This window comes from Camelus dromedarius, chromosome 22 (genome assembly GCF_036321535.1).
Source record: "Camelus dromedarius isolate mCamDro1 chromosome 22, mCamDro1.pat, whole genome shotgun sequence".
Lineage (NCBI taxonomy): Eukaryota > Metazoa > Chordata > Mammalia > Artiodactyla > Camelidae > Camelus > Camelus dromedarius.
The window spans coordinates 22,433,495-22,456,571 of NC_087457.1; the positions used below are offsets into that span (position 1 = coordinate 22,433,495).

General features: G+C 36.5%; 1 protein-coding gene across 1 annotated transcript in view; it reads left to right on the top strand.

Annotated features, from left to right (window-relative positions):
- The window catches only part of ZDHHC2 (zinc finger DHHC-type palmitoyltransferase 2), a 54,786-nt gene that overhangs the window by 22,066 nt on the left and 9,643 nt on the right, over window positions 1-23,077 (top strand). The window contains exons 2-10 of the mRNA XM_031440212.2: window positions 4,867-4,893; window positions 6,002-6,096; window positions 12,742-12,862; window positions 14,809-14,878; window positions 15,538-15,570; window positions 17,887-18,007; window positions 20,188-20,320; window positions 22,295-22,421; window positions 22,696-22,788. Of these exons, the coding sequence (XP_031296072.2) occupies window positions 4,867-4,893; window positions 6,002-6,096; window positions 12,742-12,862; window positions 14,809-14,878; window positions 15,538-15,570; window positions 17,887-18,007; window positions 20,188-20,320; window positions 22,295-22,421; window positions 22,696-22,788 (820 nt within the window). The remainder of the gene's footprint in view (window positions 1-4,866; window positions 4,894-6,001; window positions 6,097-12,741; window positions 12,863-14,808; window positions 14,879-15,537; window positions 15,571-17,886; window positions 18,008-20,187; window positions 20,321-22,294; window positions 22,422-22,695; window positions 22,789-23,077) is intronic.

The following is a 23,077-nucleotide window of genomic DNA, read 5'->3' on the forward strand; positions in this document are numbered from 1 at the left end:
CTTCAAGAAGTGATTAATGAGGGAGGAGGGGGTTAGGCAGAAAGGGCAGCCAGAAAACAGAACTGGCCCCTCAAATGACCAGCCTTGCAGTATCTTGATGGTTCCACATTCCATGGTGTAATTCTTAAAAGCCTTTTTGCTCTGGCGCAGCCTCGGTAACACTTGTAATAATTTGTCATTCCCACACTCTCTCTTCCAACACACCATCAGTGCCAAGAAGGTATTCCTTTTTGTCTCATTGTATTGCAGTTAATCAGGGAAGTGTTATAAGTTCTGCAGGTATATTGGAAAGTTAGACATCTCTAAAGCAAAATATTATCATTGTAGGCTATGGAACTGGAAAGAAATTAGGCTAATCCAAGATGAAATTAGGCAAATAAATTTTCGAAATGAAAATCAAATTGTGACCCACAGTGTTACTATTGTACGTATTTAGGTGGTCACTAGATGTACAAAATGTTTTATTGTGATAGTAACAGTGCTCTTATTCTCAAGAGCAAATTGCGCCTAACTTCTTTGCCACATCAAGGATGAAGTTTTAGTCTCCTCCTCGCCCTGTGTTAAGGATGAGCACCGCCACCTTTGTTTATGCTGTCCAGTTTCTGGAATGACCCATCTGCATAAAGAGGTGAGATACCGAGATACTAAGTTATTTCTCACCTTTCCTTTTTCACTTGTTAAAGTCTATTTTCAGCCAAAATTTTGTATCAATTTCTTTCAGCAGTCTGTACAAATACTACTTTCCTCTTTGTAATTTTTCTTCGTTGTGGGTCCCCTTTCCTATATGTTACGTATTACAGTTAGTTATTAGCAAAATCAAATACTATGAATTGTTTGTACACTGGGGGGCTTACTGTGTGCCGGGTACTGTGATATGCACGTTACCTACGTCATTACCTGTTTTAATTCCGCAGCAGCTCTGATGGCACTGCTGCTGTTGGTGTTCCACTCACGTGGTGACGGACTGCTTGTGTGGAGTGACTTGTGTAAGCCCCCAGGTGGCCGAGCTGGAATGGAGCTTTGCCAGTCTTTATCCAGAGCATTTGCTCTTTAGCACCATTATGCTTAGTAAGATTCGCTTTCATTTTGACAAACTGAACTAGTGAAAAGTAAAATGAAGAGCCAAAACTTGGTAGGAAAGACCCTAGGAACGTATAAAAGTTTTCTGTCTTCATTCAAAGTTGCCTGAGGCCCAGTTGAAGCTAGTATATATCTTCTTCAGCTTTTCCTTTTTAAAGGGTCGTGAACACTTGATCTTCCGTCTCTCCTTCCTTATTTATATAATGAGGTTCTGCCTTCATTTCTGGGCACCTGTGCGAGCAGGTGAGTACAGGTAAGATTACTTTTGGTTTTCTAAATTGCTAGTGGAGTGTCCGCAGCGTGCTAACGTGACAGGTGAAAGAAACAACTTCTTTCTTGAATTGTTTGAGCCTACAAAAGAAAGAATTAACATTTCTCATAGGTCTGCTTTGGGGTTCCTCTTCAATGTGATTCAAATGAATGGTATTTTCTTCTGTTTGCCTTAATCGCTTTTTTATTCAGTAAACATTTATGGGGCAGATGTTCTATGCTACTTGCTGTGCTTTAATGAGGAACTAATTTTAATAAGATCCAGCAGAGCCTAAAGTCATAATATTTTTGTCACATGCATAAAACTAAGACTGAAAATTAACTAATGTGCTACTCATTGTGGCTTGGAGTAGAGGTCATCTGCCTCCATTTTCTTTTAATAAAAAATAGAAATAATTACTAATTTACCTCAAAAGCTGGTTTTTAGAAAATATGATAGTTGGTTATTAAAGATTTGAAATTTCTGTATGTGTGCAGTTGAAGAATAAGTATCACCATAATTTTTAAATTGACCAAACTGTGAAATTCTGTGAAATAATAAAATACCACTGGGTAAAACTCAAAATTCACACTAAAGCCCAATAGTTACTTTTGGAAGATCTGTCAATAAAAAATGATTGGTATTGCTATTTAATTCTCATGTTTGTGTAAATAATTAAATTACATTTGACCTACCCTCTTGTTTTCCCCAAAATGAGTCTGTATTTTCCATATACTATCTTTGTATACATACATATATTGAAACATATGTGGCAAAATCACAGCCTTTTCTTAAACACTTATGAACAAAAATACTTGCATTTGCAAATAACGTTGTATTCTATGTGTTTTTATAATGAGAAAGGAAACATTGAAATTGACAACTCTTTTGCTAAATGGAAAACTGTGAAGTGATCATTGACCTACTAACCAGGCAAACATGGTTGAAAGAACATTCGTTTCCTCAATATCGTAAAGCAAAATCAAGTATAGTCCATGTGTCTCTTAGCAAAAGAGGTCAGTGTGAAGGTTTTGATATTGCTGTTTAATCGGGGATAAATCATAAGATTTTGCTAATATTTACTAAGTCATTTGGAAGTAGTTATACATGACGTTATTTACATACGTAACAAATATGGGATTACTTCCCAGAATATATAAAAGCCTCTCAGTAAATAAAAAAGAATAGGGAAGTGGTAATTCAAGTAGAAGAGATAGGGAAAACCATTTTATTTTTAATAAATCTTACTTCCTTTCTTTGTTTTACGAGGAGGAGGTAATTAGATTTATTTATTTATTTATATTTGGAGGAGGTACTGGGGGTGGAACCCAGGAACTTGTGCATGCTAAGCATGTGCTCTCCCACTTGAGCTATACCTTCCCCCCGGTAAAACTTATTTTTCTTAACTTCACTAGTAATCAGGGAAATGAATTCGAAAACAATGATTTTTATTTTGGCCTAGAATGTTGACAAAAACTGAAGGCATGTTATGTTTATAGGAAATTGGATAGGGTCAGAATTTTTGTGGGTGTGTAATTGATACAGCCTTTTTAGAATTTCACATTTTACTCTATAAATGTTATCTGAATTGTTTACCATGAGTATGCATCCAGGAGTAACTTGTTTAATTGGAAAAAAGAGATAGAAGATCTGTGAATTTTGAAGTACATTAAGAGAAACACAAGCTGTGAAGGGCAGAAATAGCTATTCAGATGGTGTCTTTGAATGCATATCCAGCCAAAAGAGTAATGGTCCAGGTCAAAAATATTATCACCTCATACGAACTGTACTTCTTTTTTTAAATGTCACTTTGTTTTACTGTTTTCAGTTCTGACAGCTAGAGTCATGGGTTAGCAAATACATTTTCTTTAAAATGGCAGCATCTCTGAAATGGTCATTAAGGGTCATTCCTACATAAATGCACAAATGGAATCAAATTACTTTTGCATTTCCTTAGATTAGCTGGAGGATGGGAGATTTGATCCAAGGAAGAACTGTAGTCAGTTTTGGAGCACTTTGAAGACAGGGAAGTCAGTGCCTAAGGAGAAATGCATGAAGGATGTGGTGCGGTCAGATGTGAAAGACAACTTAACTAGGGTCCTTCCTCTGCCCTCATGTGAACCACTTCAGGATCCTGTGAGAAAGTGCACTGGGACTTTCTAGCCTCTGATTGACAAGCACACTTGCGGAACAGGCCAGGTGTAAGTAACGATCATCTGTGTCTGCCTGACCTGTGCTGGAGATCAGAAATGTTGAAGGAAATTGAGAGACCAGGAAATACTTAAAGGAGCCACATCAAGGTTGATGAGAAATCTGGAAATCATCTGTTATTTGGGCTAAAAGAGAACATTTAAGGGGGATGCAGTAACTTTAACTATATGAAGGTCTGCCGTTTAGATCTCTGCCGTTTAGATCTTCTGTTTATTGCTACAGATTGGAAGCCCAGATACCATAGGTAGAAGCCACAAAGAGGCTCATTGCAGCACAAGCTAATCTTACAATCATTCTTCAAGCAATCCAATATGGGGATGGGCTGCCCTCCAAAACTGTGGCTCCTGCTGGCTCTAGAAATGGCTAAACTGACTGGCTTTTAGTAGCTTTCTTGGGAAAGAGGTTGGTTGGATCAGGTAATCTTAAAAGTCTCTCACACTGTTACCCTCTGATACCAGTGCTTCTTAAGGCAATGAAATTATATTCCAGGACGAAGGCCTGGAATACCGTACCCCTTTCACTAGCCAAATAGGAACAAAAAATTCATAAATAAAGTCAAATCTTCCCTTGCTACAGCTAAGATAGTCCAAAACTCCCCAAAGACTTCAGTACAAATTGAGGAAGACCAAAGGGGAAACAAAACAAGCAGGCAACACAGAAGTAAGAAAACTGCCTGGGTTACTAGGTGGGGTGTCTTGTCCCAGCTTGTTGGAGCTCTGTGGTCCCTGCCCGAATCCACCTGCCAGCTTGGGATATTTACAGCAGCCCCTCAGGGATGGCAGTTTCTCAGGAACGTGGCCTGGGCCCCTCATTGTACAGTAGGGAGCGGTCAGTCATTGGCAGTAAGCATTGGTACTTTTAGAAATACGAGAAGGGAAGTGTGCACTGTGGACACAACATTTTTTCCCTTCTGGAGAGTGAACTTGGTGGTTGCCAACTTGTATAGAGCAATAAATGTCTCTGGAAACATGATGAGCTGGAGAACGCTGCTTTTATCCGAGCTCTGTAGTTGAAAGGAAAACCGAGAAACTGATTAATATTAGGAGTAAGACCTACGAGGGCCACGCTGGACAGGTCTGGTTTTCAGCGTGGGAGCCAGGGCTGCAGTGCCAGCAGGGGCGTGGCTGAAGCAGCCTCCAGTCTTCCCTCCCCCCGCCTCCCCCACCTTGCTGGCCTCTCCTCTAATCCAAGTAGAACAGATATGTAAAGAATGTTGGTTTGAAAAGGAGCCAGATTAAACTGCTCAAGTGCCTGTGTCTCTGTCAGGCCCTCTGTTTGCCATCAGCTTCGCATAACCTATCTCTTTTTTCTGTTTATTTCTATAGTATCCATGGAAAACATTGGAGAACAAGGTAAGATATTATTGCTTTAAATATAAAACTTCAAAAAAAATAGCTTGAAAAACCAAACAGCATTCATTGGTTGGAGTTAATCAGTTATACTTTGAGGATGTTTGGGTCAAGATGGGGTTAAAGACATCTCATTCTCCTAGTCTCCAGGCTGAATTCTCTCAGACACTTGGCAGGGAGCTCCACCCTGAAGTGGCAGTCACTGTGCCAAAGACTCCTGTGGTTTCGAGAAACAGGAAAATCAACAACTCAGAGTATTATCCCATACCTGAGTCACCTGTGTAATTCATGAAATATCATTGGCTCCAGTCATCTCACACTGATTTAAGTGCCTTATTAGATAATTGAATGTTTCACTGATTCTATGAGTATCACCATTTTTGAAAAAGTTAAAAATTGCTTTTAAAATTACCAAACATGCTATATTTTAAACTAACATATTTTGTTCAACTGTATCTGACTGAATTAAGTTATATGTTAATGTATCTGACTGAATTAAGTTATATGTTAATGTATTATCCAGAATTAATTATTATCATTCTACACGAAGTTAATGTTAGTTTTGCAAAGTACTTCAAGATTAAAACATCACACAAAGTGTGTTTATGTACATAATCTAAAAAAAAGTATTCAGAATGCTTTTCTTAACAGTTGTCCCATGTGATAACTAAGAAACTTGGACTCCTCTAGGAAGAAATCTCTTTGTTCACATGGTCTCTGTTTAAATGTTTTGTCACTGAAACAATTAGTGCCACCTGATTGGACTCAGGCTGAACAAAAGGAGACAGCTTCTCAAGTAGGAACTGCTTTCGCTATTCTTTGTTAGTGAAGCACAGTTCTTAAAGCCTGAGTGTTTTACCATTTCTTTAACACTGTGTTTATGATTTAAAGTTGCAGACATAACTGCCTTATTTTTACAATCTGGGAGAGGTCCTTATGGCCATTTTGCCAATAGATGGGCCTGTTTACAGATGAGAGGATTCTAATCATGGGGTATTAATTAAATAATTAACTTATTTTGTTATTTTAGAACAAGCACATCTTTTGTTAATACCCTGGTTTTAGTTATGTGTTTGCATTTACAGTGATAATTATGTTTCTCTCATTTTAGTTGTGTGCCTGATTGCTTATCATCTACTTTTCGCAATGTTTGTCTGGTCATATTGGAAAACTATCTTTACGTTACCAATGAATCCTTCAAAAGAAGTAAGTTAAAATATTAGTATAGTTATCTCCTAAAGATGGAAATCTGTAATACTGATGTCTGAAGTGTATTTTGTCTTTTTATTAATGTTGCAAACTTATTAAGTGTAATGATTTTTCTTATATTAATGTGTTAGTTGAATACTTGAATTTTCATTTGGTAAATAGTATTTTTGCACTGAGTGAATATTATGTTTCTAGAATCAAATCTGTTATGTGTTCCATTTGTACTTTAGAGTCAGGATGGATGGATGGATAGATATGATAGAGCTGAAGGCAGACATGTTTCTATTATAATTATCATACTAATGGTGCATTATTTGGCTGTCAGCCACCAGAAACAACAACAAAATAACAATGTAACTAATCTCTACTTTCAAAATCTGTAGCTAGTCTACAGCTGCCCAGGTACCCAGGCTCCTATCCTGTTGCTCTGACATGTGTAGCCTCCATTCCCAACATTTCCTCTTGGCCTAAAATAGCTGCTCTAGTCCAGCCATCACATCTGCATTCCAGCCAGCAGGCCAGAGAAAGTAGAAAAGAAGAGTAGAAGTAAATGTCCTTCTCTTTAAGGACACTAGTAGAAATTGCTGATACCATTTCCACTTATGTTTAGAACTTAGTTATATGGCCATATTTACTTGCACAGAAGGCTGGAAATTTAGTCTTTATTCTCAATGGCCATGTTAACCATATTAACTAAGTGAGAAGAAGGACAGAGTGGATACTAGGGGACAACTAGCAATCTCAGCTACACAAGGTTTTTCAATAGAGTTAAATGGCCAAAGTTGCATTTTGAAAAGATCATTCTTGCTAACTTTGTTCCTAGGTCATTCGTCCTGGTTAAATGTTTTTGAGCAAAGGACTGTGTCTTACTCATTTTTGTATCCTTGGCACTTAGTCCACGTTGTTGAATAGAAATTCTTTGCTTCAGTAATAATAGTGTGGTTTTAATAAGTTAGCTTAAAAAAAAAGTCTAGGCATCACTGTAAATTGTCTACTGAAGTAATCTGTTTGAAATGCAGCTGTGGTCAAAAAGGCCAATGAATATTCTATATGAACTGGGAAAGGATATTAAAAACAAAACCACAGATATTTGGACAGAATTAATGGCATGTACGGCCTCAAATGTGTTAGATATAGCCTTTTTTTCTTCTATTTTTTTTTTCTATGTTCTTTTCCTCCCTCCTACCATGTTTGCTTATTTCCTATCATCTTTCTTACCCCTATCCTGGCCCTAGTTGCAGGTTTGAAGGAAAATGCTGACTTTTATCGTAGGCGATCTCAATATTCTCTGGTGATTTACCTATGACCTCTACGTGGACCATTCTCAAATCTATTTCAAGCTCCGACCTCTCCCACCCATTTCAAACTTAGATATCTCCCTGCCAAACACAGCTCTTTCCTTAATCATTCCACTGACATCACAGATATTACACCTCAAAAACCGAAGTCACCACCCTCTCCTTCCCCAAACCATGACTCATCTGTTTCTTATACCGGTTCATACCACTGCCAACCACACTGTCATTCAAGCCAGAAGCTTGGCAGCCTTGCCCCTCCCGAAATACCCAAATCCTGGAATGTTTCCACCTCCTAGTTGTTCTTTTTCAGTCACAGCCCTTTTCCTTTATCATTGCCCTAATTCAGAGAGCCTCAGTCATCTCTTTTGCCTGAGACATTGCAGTCTTCTCCATGGCGTCACTCTTTACCATCTTGCCTGCGTTCCCTTCCGAGAACCCTGTAAACATTCATCCTTCATTCTAAGCTGAAGTTTAACATTTTCATTCTCCTGCTTGTGTCTATTCAGTGAGTCCATGCATCCCACAGGGGATTTTGTGTTTTTGTTGTTGTTGTTGTTGTTGTTGTTGTTGTTGTTGTTGTTGTTGTTGTTGTTGTTATTGTTTTGAGCAGAGAAAGATTTATTGCTGGGCTGAGCAAGGAGAATACATGGCTCATGCCCAAAAACGTCCAAACTCCATGAAGGGTTTCAGCTGAGCATTTTTAAAGTTCTGCTGAAGGAGGGGCATCCCAGGATACATGATCAGCTGTGCACAATTCTGATTGGTGGATGGTGCACAATCCTTGGGCACCAGAAGATCTGGGGGCCATGTCAAGTAGCTGATTCCTTCCATTCCCTATAAACCTTTCCTTGCTGTTACTTTTCTCTGTCACCTATCGTTCTGTAACTCATCCCAGAGTCCTCTTCCATTCTGTCCCTAGGCGGTAGGCTCTACAACAGCATGAACTTCATCTGTTTCACTCACTAATTCATCACCAGTACCTAGAGCAGTGTCTGACCCTTCAAAGGTATCCAGTAAATGTTTGTTACATGGTTGAAAGTAGAGACATTAAGTGTGTAGATACAGGTTTGTATTTATAGCTTTGGTAGAAAGTTGAGGTGGCTTCTGACTTCTCCCTAAAATTCTATGTGAGATCATCAACTAAGAATGATGGGGAAGGTAGGTTGACTGAGATTTGGGAGAGGAGAGAAGGCTTGAAAGTGTAGTCGGGAGAGGGGAAAAAATGAAAAGATACAAAAATGCAGAAGAAGTAACATAGTGTTGAGGGAGTAGTTGAGATTGATGACAGTGAGTTTACAGTTGTACCAAGCTTTGTTGGGTGATTTTTGAACAGAAGACATATACCTTATTCAGTTCATGTAACCGTGGGAGATAGGTGTTTATTTATTACCGTGTTACAGATGGAGCAGTAGGCTAGAACGTGAGCCCATTATCCTAAGGCATCGAGTGCTTGTATGTGACAGAGCTGACTTTCAAACCGAAATCCTTTTGACCATCGAGGCTGCACTCTTTTTTTTTTTTTTAACATTTTTTATTGATTTATAATCATTGTACAATGTTGTGTCAAATTCCAGTGTTCAGCACAATTTTTCAGTCATTCATGGACGTATACACACTCATTGTCACATTTTTTTCTCTGTGAGTTATCATAACATTTTGTGTATATTTCCCTGTGCTATACAGTGTAATCTTGTTTATCTATTCTACAATTTTGAAATCCCAGTCTATCCCTTCCCACCCTCCACCCCCCTGGTAACCACAAGTCTGTATTCTCCGTCTGTGAGTCTATTTCTGTCCTGTATTTACGCTTTGTTTTAGTTTGTTTGTTTTTGTTTTTGTTTTTTAGATTCCACATATGAGCGATCTCATATGGTATTTTTCTTTCTCTTTCTGGCTTACTTCACTTAGAATGACCTTCTCCAGGAGCATCCATGTTGCTGCAAATGGCATTATGTTGTCGGTTTTTATGGCTGAGTAGTATTCCATTGTATAAATATACCACATCTTCTTTATCCAGTCACCTGTTGTTGGACATTTAGGCTGTTTCCATGTTTTGGCTATTGTAAATAGTGCTGCTATGAACATTGGGGTGCGGGTGTCATCCTGAAGTAGATTTCCTTGTGGATACAAGCCCAGGAGTGGGATTCCTGGGTCATATGGTAAGTCTATTCCTAGTCTTTTGAGGAATCTCCACACTGTTTTCCATAGTGGCTGCACCAAACTGCATTCCCACCAGCAGTGTAGGAGGGTTCCCCTTTCTCCACAGCCTCTCCAGCATTTGTCATTTGTGGATTTTTGAATGATGGCCATTCTGACTGGTGTGAGGTGATACTTCATTGTAGTTTTGATTTGCATTTCTCTGATAATTAGTGATATTGAGCATTTTTTTCATGTGCTTTTTGATCATTTGTATGTCTTCCTTGGAGAATTGCTTGTTTAGGTCTTCTGCCCATTTTTGGATTGGGTTGTTTATTTTTTTCTTATTGAGTCATATGAGCTGCTTATATATTCTGGAAATCAAACCTTTGTCGGTTTCACTTGCAAAAATTTTCTCCCATTCTGTAGGTTTTCTTCTTGATTTACTTCTGGTTTCCTTTGCTGTGCAGAAGCTTGTAAGTTTCATTAGGTCGAGGCTGCACTCTTGTCACTGCTCCATGCTCTGCTATGAAGAGTAGACACCACACAGTGTGCCCAGGACATCAACTGGAACATGGAGAAAAAAATTAGCAAAACTTCTATTTATATGTTATTCTTTTATGTTTTTCCTTTTTCAGAAGTTTCATATATAAAGTCCATAATATATTAGCTAGTAAGAGTACATGTATAAATAAATATGCATATATTGGCAGTGCAGTCTCAAACTATTTTTTATTGATGGGGTACATGATCAAGAGAGTTTGGAGATCATTGTCATGAAAGAAGAAGCCCTTGCTTGCTGGTTAAAAATCTGGGGTTATTCCATTAATAAAGTGCAAGCTCTTGGGCTAATCTCCTAACTGATCAGCAGCCAGAGACCCTGCATTTTTAAAATGAGGGTCCTGGACTATTCTGACAGCTAGGTGCTCTTAGGTGCTTAAAATCCTTGAAAAACAGGACTAAATAAGTAGAAGGATAGATAATATAAGAAAATAATGTTAATATTTTCTTGTCACCATTGAGAGAATATAATTTTTCAATTCATGAAGTTTTCTCCCAATATGAAAGTAATAACAACCATACTAAATTATATTTTGAAAATGAAGAGTAGGCAAAAAGAAAAAGAAAAGAAATCTCCCCACTCTAATTCAGCCAGTTTACATTCTGAATTTCTGTTTTTCCTAGTTGTACTCAGAGTGCACATGTTCTTTTTTTTTTTCATGTAATAGTTCTTCATTGGTTTATTAAATCATTTAAAATAACAGCATAATGTTCTTATCGAAACACTGGGATTTTAGACTGATCGCAGCTTTTCATATTATAAATAATGTTGTTAACATGTTTGTATATGGAGCTTTACCTTTATTTTGAGTTATTTCCTTATAAATTCACAGAGGTAGAATTACTAGATGAAGAAAATGTAAGTCATTTGCCAGATTGCTTCCCAAAAGGACTGTAGCAGTTCCCAAGGCCACTGCTTTCATCAGAACCCTGGCACTGCATGTTGTTACTAAGAAAACTGTTGCCAGCTTAATAGGCAAAAAATTTATATGTTTTAATTTTGTTTCCTATTTGTTACTAAATCTTAGTTTTTTCCAATTTGTACATCTTTTAAAAATTATACTCTCCTTTAATCTGAAGACTACACTTGATCCCAGATCTTGATTTCTAATATCATTCTCTAATAAAAAGAAGACTTGGTTGAAGTATAACTGAAACACTATGAAATTAATTAATAGTGAGCAAATGCTGTGAACTTTTAATAGGAGGAACACTTAATGTGGACAATACATTTACTCAAGTATCTTTCAGAAACTCTTAGGGAGCCTAACTGCAACATATCTACTAGTTGAATGCATGTAAATTTGATATGCTGATTTAGAATAATTCATATTATGTAAAATGTCTACTTAGAGAAAATTTCTTTTTATTTACTTTACTTTAATGGGTCTGAAATTTTAAAATTAAAACATCATGCATTAGGGAATATTATGGTAACAAAAATTACTTACATTTGAAAGCTGGAGATTTGTTTCTGTTTTTAAAATAGCCTCAGCAGAATTGTCAACCTCTAAACAGATTTTTAATTTTTATTTCTCTGAAGATAAAGATTTAGACTCAAATATCATGACCTTGTTTTCACCAAATTGTTTTTCTTTCCTTCATTGACATACTTAGGTCATTTTTTAAAAGCTAATAAAGTGAAAACACCTAAACAATCACTCGGCCAAATAGAAACATTATTTATGTTTTCGGTGTCTTCTGTGTTCTCCCATGTTGTATTTCCCTGCATTTCTCAGTATAGCTATCCTGAGTTTTGTATTAATCATTTCCTTGTTTTTCTTTATAAATTTATCATATGTATGTATCTGTAAACAATAATACAGTTTAAAGTGTATTTTACTTATACATGTATCAATACGTTGAGAGTCTGTTGTGCACAACTGTATTTCATTCACTGTGAGGTGCCGTATAGGATTCAGTTATTTAGATACATCATACTCCTACCTATCTATACATTATCCTTTTCATGGACATTGGGTTGTATTTAGTCTTTTATATTTCAAAAAAGGATGCTGTACATGCCTCCTTAAACACACTTATAGGAGTTTCAAACAGACTTTTGAAACTGTTTTTTATGATTATCAAGTTGAGGAGCCCAGATTTTTGTTTTTCTCAAATAAGTATTTTTTTTAATTGGATGGGCCAAATTGGCAGGACAGGAAGTAAAGTTTAATGACTAGTCCTTTTAAGTCCTAGTGAACTCATGGAATGATTATCCCTAAGTCAAAACTCACTTCGATGAGAACACACGCTTGATGTCTTTCTATTCTTGTTTCTAATTATAGCCAATTGAAAAATGCATCCATTGAGCCAAATTTATTTTGCCATTTCATCTATTAATATAACTAATATTTGGATAGAACTCTACAGTTTAGAAAGCACTTGTACATGCTGTATTTCTCTTGATTTTCACAAATATCTGAGAAAGTAGGTATGATTATTTCTTTTGTTAGATTTATAAACTAACATTTATAATGATCCATGAGATTTAACAGACTTGCTCTGATTTCAAACTCTTATTACCTCTCTGAATATATATGTCATATACCATTAATATTTTATAAACACCTTTTTGTGGGCATAGTGGATCAATATGTTATCATTTCTTTGAGAACACTGATTAAAATTTAAATTTCTTCCACAGTTCCACCTGTCTTACGCAGAGAAAGAACTGCTGGAGAGAGAGCCCAGAGGAGAAGCCCATCAGGAAGTTCTCAGACGAGCAGCCAAGGACCTTCCCATCTACACCAGGACCATGTCTGGAGGTAGATGGCAAAGAGTTTTTGGCGGGACATGTTTTGGTGACTGTTAGCGTATTTATACTGGAAACGATCAAACACTCACTGAAACACATTGTGTTATGACCTGGATCATTATTCAGTCAGCTCCATAAAACAGAATGGAAGCTTGAATAGTGCTCTGGCACAGACATCTCAGCCAACTCAGAACTGGCTTTGCTTCTTATTTTACCTTCCTGGTTGTGCTCAGTGAAGGTGTTGGAACAGCTGAAATCTTGATGTGTGGTTGTATTCAGTTTTAAAGGTTTAATTGTAGACCTTCCTGTTCTTTTTAATTTAATTTAAAAGAGCAGTATCTATAATGAACATAACATTGATAATTTTACATGAATTTAAAAGTTATTATATAAATTATACAAAACTTAATTCAGGTATGGATACAATTTCTTTATCTTTAAAATGTATGGTAATTTTTAAATAAAGGCAACTTAATAAATGTCACTTGGGTCAAATTTTTTAGGTAACTTAGTAAGTATCTAATTAAAGAGATGTCTTGCAAATTGAACATATGGACCACCAAAATTCACCTGGAGATTCTGTGACTTTAGACCCATGTACCCATTATGGTAACCACTAGTCCTTTGTGACTACTGACGACTTAAAATGCAACTATAAGTGTAAAACACATGACAGGTTTCAAAGACTTGGTATGGAGAAAAAAGTAAAATATGTCACTAATATTTGTATATTAATTATATATTGAAATAATATTTTGAACATATTAGGTAAAGTAAAATATATCATTAAAATTAATTTCCCCTGATTCTTTTTACTTCTTTTAACGTAGCTTCTAGAGAATTTACGGGTACTCACAGGGCTCGCAGTGTATTCCTTCTGGACGGCACGGCCTCACGCTCTGATTACTCCCCAGGAGCCAGTGGTACCTCGTAGCTTCCCTTGGGGTGCACCTGGGAGACCTGTGCCTTCAGGAGATGAGCAGCCCGTGCCACTCATCTCCGGAATTCCTGGAAAAGAAAGTCATAAGGGGACGATTAAGAACTTATTTCAGCAATGAAAACAACTCATCTTGGCCTTGTTGTCTTATAAAAAAAAAAAAAAGCAAAAAGCAAATTTTATTCTTAGTTTGTAGTGGACGTTTCCTTTTTCGGTCATTCTAATGTTAGCTAATATAACCTTGGCAATTGCTCACCAGCATTTTTTTTTCCAAATTTTAAATTCATTAGTTTGGTTTTTCTGTGGTCCTACTGGACTGCTCACTTAACTACTTTCCTGTAGTTTTGGTAAACTGAGTGCATCCTGTCAGGCGCCTGTGTACTGAATGAGCATCTCGGCATCAGTCATCCATAAGACACAGCTGGCCATTGTCTTTGATTAGAGAAGAAAGGAGCAGGACTTTGGTCCCAAGAATCAGAATTCTCTACTGGAAGTACTTCTTCCACTACTCGCTTCTGATCTTGTATCTCACCCAGCAGACAAGATGTGAGCTCTTTCCCAGTTTAGGCAACTGATTGAGTTTACCCACAAATTTCTAAATTGTGTTTCTCGTAAAAGCTGCTAAAATGTGCTTGTATTCTCACCTAATTATCCTGGCAGGCACAGGGGATACATTGATTTGAGAGAGACCCTCTGTGTACTTTGATAGACGTGGACATGGTAGCATCCTTCGTGAGCCTTACTAGGACTACTTTATGAAGTATCCGTATACTCGAGAGTGCCTTCAAACAGTTTTCCCAAAAGATTTTCTTTTCTTGGGAAACCTTTTCAGAGAACTGAGGCTGTAGGCGAGTTGTTCCGTTTTTGTATTTACTCAGAGTCAAATATGTCACTTTTTTACCAAATTTAAATTCATTATGCTTGTTAGAATTTAAATTTGGATAGATGATTAAAAGCCATATCATTGTATATTCAACTTACTGTAAAATCTGAGGCTAAGTGGAGCTTTTTGTTCGTAGCAATCCGCTATTGTGACAGATGCCAACTCATAAAACCAGACCGCTGCCATCACTGTTCCGTCTGTGATAAGTAAGAACACCTTTTACTTCTAAAATGTCTACATGCTGGTGCTCTTTTTATATAATGTGTTAATTTCCTTTTCTGAGTGTGGCTGAGGACCATGATGAATTGTCCCTTTTCCCCCCGATTCATTTGGACATGAATGAAGTGCATGATTTTTAGCAACTCAGACTTGGCTAGTTCTAGTTAACAAATCCTTCTGTAACTGAGTTCCATCTTTATAAAGATGATCAGCTTCATGACAGTCTGGTGTTATATAATTAAAGGTCCAAGGACAGTACTACTTGGCTTAAGACTGGACATTAACAGAAAAGTTTTATCCAGACTTTCTGTAAATACGTTGACATTTTGCACTTTCTTTAGCATAAGATAGTTATATATTAACATACTGCATTGTTTTTAGAAAACGAGTTATTTTATTTGCACCTTAAAGCTTGTGTATGTTGAATTTAAAGTTCTATTATTGTATCATATATAATTGGCCACAGGGTTTGTTTTAGATGAGGACTTGTGCTATTACTCAGTTTTTAGATAAGTAAATAATCTTGCAATATTTTACTTGCCACCACTCTTTTGAAGTAACTGTTTTATATTTCCTTTTTATAATGTATGGGGATTACAGTTTTGTGGGATGTTGAGTTTTGTGTGTGTGGTTTTTTTTTTTTTAGATGTATTTTGAAGATGGATCATCATTGCCCATGGTGAGTATGGCCCTATGCTTAAGTTCTTTCCTTTATAACATAATAAGTTGAATCATTGATCTTTTTAAATCGTTTTATGAATGATATCTTGCCTTTGCTGACCTAGGAGGTCCTTTCAGATTTAGTTTGTGATATTTGTTTAGTTAACTCAGAAGAACCTTTCTTTATTCAGGAGAGTTTCCATGAAATAATTTTAACACCAGTTGGTTTACAATGTAAAAGTTATTTTCTCATATTTGCTCAGAGCAAATGCGTTTCTTTTTTGCATGTGTATAAACACAGAAATTCTGAAATAATTCCCAGAAATTACACCAAAATGTACACATAAATTATACACAGTGCTTCACTTGAAGTTTTTCTAATAAAGCTGCCTGTTTTTAAGAAAGTAAAGTATTATTAAAAATATGTATTATTACTGTATTTCCTCAAGTATGAAGTACATATCGAACTCTAAAATACTTGGTCATTATTTACTGACTTTCTCTGACAAATTACACCATGCCCCTAAGTAGAAGTTAAAGTAGGCTAAATTAGATGTTGTAAAAATCTATATTCAAAATCATTTTGCTTTCTATAAAAATGCTATTTGTCATCTGATACAAAAGCTGCTTCTTACATTCCTCTTGGAAGAGAAACAGTCTTTCCTATTCTCATGTTCCCCTAGTCCTCAAAAGGGTCATTGTCTTCATCCACATGGTCCAGTCTTAATGTTCTCAGCCTTTGTCTGTCCATTCTCTCCTCCTGAAACCAGTACAAGTAAGTGAAGGGAATGTCCCCTGTCCTTTTGTAACAGAACACAATTAGATGAGGCTTGTATGGAACTGTCTGCAGTATTCTTTCTTGCCGTTACTTCCTTCAGATATCCTAAGAGGCAATCTCAGTAACTGGTTTGCACTCGTACTGGAATCTTCTAGAGCTGCAGATGTGACTGTGCTCATACAAGGTGCACGCACAATTTTTGCCCTCTTTATGAATTCATTTGCCATACAAAATACCCTTAAGTTCCAGCATGACTAAATCTAATGCTGTTCCCTTTACCTTGTATCTTTTGAGGGAGGAAGATATAAACATTTTTCATTTTCCCCCCAAATTTCTAGTATTTTCATAAGCCCAGTAAATGTTTAATTTTTAATTTTTTAATTAAAAATTTTTTTATTGCAGGAACACTTACCATGAACTCTGTTCTCTTAAAATTTTGAGTGCACAATACAGTATTGTTAACCTTAGGCGCAGTTGAGTAAACATTTTTCATATCAGCATAGTTCCACTGTAAACATTGAGAAAGTCAATAGAGAGCGAGGTTACCTTACCCACATTAGAGCAGAAACAAAGGTATCTGAGGAGAGGAAACATGTATGTTCGATGCAATGGGTATGTTATACCAGTTAACAGAGTTAACCTTCCATCTAGGTCTTGTGTCATGTTTGTACAAGATCGTCCAGGAATTCCCTTGTCTTTATGAAAAAGGAAAAAAATTAAAAGCTTTGATAGAAAAATGACTATAAAGTACAAGTGGTATTTGTATTTATGTTTATTAATAAAGTAGTTGGAATTCTTACCGTCCCCACCCCCATCTCCAAATATAATGACTCCAGAGTAAAAACGGAGAATTATAAATCTCCATATTTGGAATCATAGCACATAAAGCTGGTGCTCAGAAAAGATCTCACAGTGCTTTTTTTGACAGAGAAGGAAAATGAAGTTCTTAGAGACTGTCGCACTTTATTAGGGCCTCATAGTTAGTTAGCATCAAATGTGCATGATGACCTGGCTGCCTGGCTCCCAGTCCTGTTTCTTTTCTTAAACCTCCCATTTAATGTACTTTGATCATCTGGTTGCTTCAGTGGTGCCCTAACGGCAAGTGGCTTGTGAAGAGACTTCATCTAATTTGGGAAAGCCTGAAAGATTTTTAAATTACTTAATCGTAGTTAGGAATCAAACCCAAAGGTAACATAGAGAAGAACTTAGAAAATTCCCCTTATCTGCTTGATATTAGTAGATTTCTCACAAGATCTAGGCTTAAGGCATGTGCTTATTTGAATAATTGGGCAGGAAATACAGTTACAGGGTTCATGATTGTTTGAAGCAGAATTACATATCAAATTTTAAAAAGCTGAACACAGAAATTCCTTTCTAGTGAAATGAATGTCTTTAAATGTTTGTATGTGTAAAGAAATCTTATGAGTTATGCTTAAAGAAACACCAATAAATTTTAAATGATAGGAGACCAAATACTTCTGTTAAGGTTGAACCTGTGTATACCTAGGGAGACAATGCAAAACTCATTGAAAATGTTGTTTTTTGTTTTGTTAACAGGGTGAACAATTGTGTTGGATTTTCAAATTATAAATTTTTCCTCCTTTTCTTGGCTTATTCTCTGCTGTACTGCGTTTTTATTGCTGCTACAGATTTACAGTATTTTATCAAATTTTGGACCGTAAGTCATTACCTTGGTGACTTTTTTTGGTATACAAAAATACATATATAGATTTTCAGTAGTGAATTAATTTAGGCACTAATGTTATAGACAGAGCTAATTTTTATATAATCAGTCCTCATTATTCGCAGATTCCGTGTTTGTGAATTCACCTACTTGCTCACGTTTATTTGTAACCTCAAAGTAAATACTCAGCATAGCTTTTGTGGTCATTTGCAGACATACACAGAGTAGGAAACACTTGAGTCACCCATGTGCACATTTCCAGTCGAGATCAAACAAGATGACCTGCTGCCTTCCTGTTTGAACTCGCATACTGTAAATAAGTGTGCTTTTCAGTGTATTTAGTGCCACGTCTTTTGCATTTTTGTGCTTTTTTTGTTGGTGATTTCATTGTTTAAAAGGTCCGCAAGCGCAGCACTGAAGTGCTGTCTAGTGTTTCTGAGCAAAAGAAGAGGCTGTGATGTGCCTCCTGGAGAAAATACGTGTGTTTAGATAAGCTTCCTTCAGGCATTAAGTTATGATGCTGTTGGCTGTGAGTTTTATGTTATTTAATATATGTTAAATAAGGTATTAATAAGGTGATTATAAGCAGAAGCATGCATAGAACAAGGTTACATATTGATCATTTGACAAAAATGTTGTAACCAGAGGTTTGCAGGAATCTAACCCTGTATTTTCCCTGGAAGAGGTGGTTCAGGGTTCACAGATTCGGTGTTCATGGCAACTTTGTAGAACATCACCACTGCGAATAACGAGAATTGACTATATAAGAAGTTTTTTTTTTCCAGTATTTAAAAACAGAAGTATTTCTTTATGTGTAAAAAGATTATCAAACTGTTATGTCTATGATGTCCTGAATTGTTATTAGGTATATGCTTTAGGCAGCTCATTTTCTTTTCTGCACTGTATATTTTAAATGTAAGCAAAATGAAATTCTAATTGTGGTTTTTAAATACCCAAAGAGACTTAACTCCTCATGAACATCAAACAATAGTTTAAAAAAAAAAAAAAGTTATCCCCTGCCAGAATTGCTTTATTACATGCATTAAATGATCCTTCATTTATGGTAAGACTTTCTGAATTGCTGGATCATTGACGTGAGATTCGAGCCACATTCAGTACCAGAGATTTATTGAGTGCCTACTATGTGTGGGTTACATCGCTAAGCGCTAGGAATACAAGGGCGAATGACCATGCTCCTCGCGTTCAAGAACACTTCCGTGTCCAGCGAGAAGAATGACCCCTGACGACTGTCCGAGAGCATATGCCTCACTGCTCCTCATTCCTGAGGATGGTTTCATATCCAAACCACAAAGGTGTGTGTGGAGGAATGACTGGTTTTCAGTGTGAGGACTCTGCTGTCAAAGCCGTCAGTGAGAGCTTGTGACCTGGGTCAGTCTGGCAGATAGTACAGGTCACTGGAGCAGCCTCAGCAGGGGACCCCTCCTAGCAGCTCAGGTGCTTCACTCAGTGTCCCCAAGCCTGCCATGCAGGAGGGAGGGCAGATCTCCTTGGACATATGCACAGTGAGAGGCAATCTGGTTTTGCTCCGGGATGGCTGTTTTCATCCAAAAGGTGTTGTAAGGTTTATGTTAGATAGGTGTTATACACGGGTGTTGACCTTTGCAGTGAAAACATTATTTAAAATCGCTTAAAGCCTTATTGTGGGTGTGTTGTATGTGTTCTTGTAGTTGATTCTTGTTTGTTTGTAGTGATGTAAAGCATCAATGAGAATAGTAGTTAACTTGTGCCAGTTCACCTTCATTTTCTGGCATTATAATAAAACTGTTCAAACGTCAGTCAATCTGGAATATGTTAACAAAACATTTTCAGAAAGTTAATTCAAAACTATATTCTGTAGCTTCCTTTTATCTTGCTTCCTACTGATAAAGTTTATACACATATTACCATAGTTTTTCTATGAATTTGGTGGTACAAAACAAACGAAATAGTCCAAATTTTAATCTTTTCCATATATATATATATACTCATGTTATAGTAAACATTTATTTGAATCTGAAGATGTATTTTTTTCTCAAAGTTTTAACATAACGCCATGTATCTTTCTCCAGATCTAAATTTAAGGAAAAATTTAAACAAACAAAAATCTTATTTATAAACATAGGGAAATACTCATCCCTTTGACAAAACATTTTATTTTCTTCCTTTCTTTATAGAATGGCCTACCTGATACTCAAGCCAAGTTCCATATTATGTTTTTATTCTTTGCTGCAGCTATGTTTTCTGTCAGCTTGTCTTCTCTGTTTGGCTATCATTGTTGGCTAGTCAGCAAAAATAAATCTACATTAGGTGAGTATCCAATTCTTGTAGTTAACAGAACTTTAAATACAAAACTAGACATTCATCAGAAGTTGCTATATGAGTAAATGCTAACCTGTCCTGAAACTGTAAAAATCACTCTTATTTCCCGTATTGTCTTGTGGGACAAATACAAATTCACTCATTCCATTTATTTTTTGACTGTCCATTGTGTGTGAAACATTGTGTATATACAGTGGTGAGCAAGGTTGAAACAGTCCAGAGACGGACACGGAAAGTCAGTAGCCAAACATGAAAGTGACTAGAAAATGCAAAGTGCTTTGAAGGAAACAAGATGCTAAAGTGTGAATCAAGGGCTAGAGGTGGTGAAGGGAACCTGCTGGGGCAGAGTGGTCAGGCAAGAGCTCACTAAAATGAAAAGTATTTAATCTAAGCAATCAGTCATGGAAAGAGACAGACCATCTCAGGCAGAGAAAACCGAATTCCAGAAGCCCTACAGAGATGGGGTGCAGCAAAAGCAGTGCTTTGCAGGCAATGTACAGCCATAAATGCTGACGGTAAAGCAGGAATTCCTCAAGTCAGTAACTTTACACCTTAAGGAACTACAAAAAGGAGAGCAAAGTAAACCCAAAGCTAGGAAAAGGTGGAAAATAATAAAAATTAGACAGCAGATAATGGGAATAGAGAATTTAAAAAAACAGAAGATCAACGAAATCAGTTAGTTCATTGAAAATATCAACAAATTTGACAAGCCTATAGTGAGAAAGAAAAAAAGAGGACTTCAATCATGAAAATCAGAAATCATGACTCCCAGCTTTGCAGAAATGGAAAATGATTGTAAGAGAATTCCGTGAACAATTGTACATCAAAAAATTAGATCACCTAGGTGAAATGGACACATTCTTAGGAACACGCAAACTACCAGTTTGACTCAAGAAGGAATAAAAACCTTAAATAGACCTGTAACAAGTAAGGAGATTGAATCACTAATTTAAAACCTACCAACAAAGAAACGCCCAAGACAAGATGGTTTCACTGGTGAGTCTACCAAACATTTAAGTAGAATTAACACCAATTTTTCTTAAACTCTGCCAAAAATTAGGAGAGAGGGAAATTTCCTAACTCATTCTATGAGGCCAGCATTGCCCTAATATTGTCTGACCAAAGTCAGAGATACCACAAGAAGGCTACAGACCAAAATCCTTTATAAATATATGTGCAAAAACCCTCAGTAACATCTGTAAACTAAATCTAGTAACATATTAAGAGGATTATATACCATGATCAACTAGGATTTATCCCAGGAATGTGAGAGTGGTTTAAGATACAAAGATCAATCAGTGATAACATACCACATTAATAGAACATTGATGACCTTGTTCAAGTTCCACTGCTGTTGTTTATTTTTTGTGTGATTTTGGGCGAGTCCCACAGCCCCTCTGAACCTCAGCTTCCATAAGCAAAGTGGGCATAACTGAATACAGCGTATGATTCTGCACTGGATCCTGACTTGGACAGAGACTTTAAAGTACATTTTTAATCAGCTAGAAAAAACATTTACGATTGGATGAGATAAAATTTTAATGAAACTGGAAAATGGAATTTATTAACTGAAAAAAGGTTGTAGTCTCACTTTGGTTAAAAAATCCATATATTTGTATCTATTTCTAGTCAGCCAGCCAGCCACCTATCTAATAAAGATCTAACAGATGTAAAGTTTTCATTTATTTGCTTGTTGGCATTTTCTGATTTTCTTCAATGCATGTGTGCTGCTGCAAGAATAAAAGGGTTACTTAAAAATTAAAGTAGATCTAGTCATATTTTCTATTTGTTTTAGCAGAATAGACCATCTTCACTGCAGGGCTATTGGTAGGCACATAAGTAGTCAGGGGAAGCCAGCCATTGGTTTTCAGAGTTTCCTCATTCAACCTGGTCATTTCTAACTCTAGGGGTTACTGGTTGATGTGCTCTTTACTCATGTGATTGCTCTCCCATCTCTTGTAGAGGCATTTAGAAGTCCAGTCTTTCGACATGGAACAGATAAGAACGGATTCAGCTTGGGTTTCGGTAAAAATATGCGACAGGTTTTTGGTGATGAGAAGAGGTACTGGTTGCTCCCCGTTTTTTCAAGGTACTTTGTTGTGAAAGTATTCAGCCTTTAGACTAATGCAAGTCATCCAACAAAAGATCTCTAATTCTGCGAAAGAACTCCTATTTTTAAAAAGTATTATATTATGATTCACTGTTACATCCATATGGAAATCAGTTCGTCACATCATCACATCCCCATAAACATGCTGTATTGAAGGCAATGTCTGATGCACACATTTTGTCCATAATATAATTATGTTCTACTCACAGACGTCATCTTTTTTACTGCGCAATTGTGTTTATTTTAATTACAGTCTAGGTGATGGCTGCTCCTTTCCAACTTGCCTTGTTAACCAGGATCCCGAACAACCATCTACTCCTGCAGGATTGAATTCAACATCCAAAAAGTAATCCCGTTTTTTTTTGTTTTTTTTTCTATTTTACTTTCAAATAATATATTTTATCCTCGAGTCCTATGATTATATGTTCCTTTGAAAAAAAATTTTAAGAACTTAAGATAATTTACTACAACTGGTTTCCACTTGGGATGGAGGAGGGAGGAAAGTGTGACTGGGGAGGGGTCCCTAGAGGGCTTTAGTTACAATCGTACAATTCTAGTAGTCATCTGGGTGGTCAGTAAACAGGTGCTAATTCTCTATACACTTTGGTTTATTGAAATATAGTATGATTTTCTAA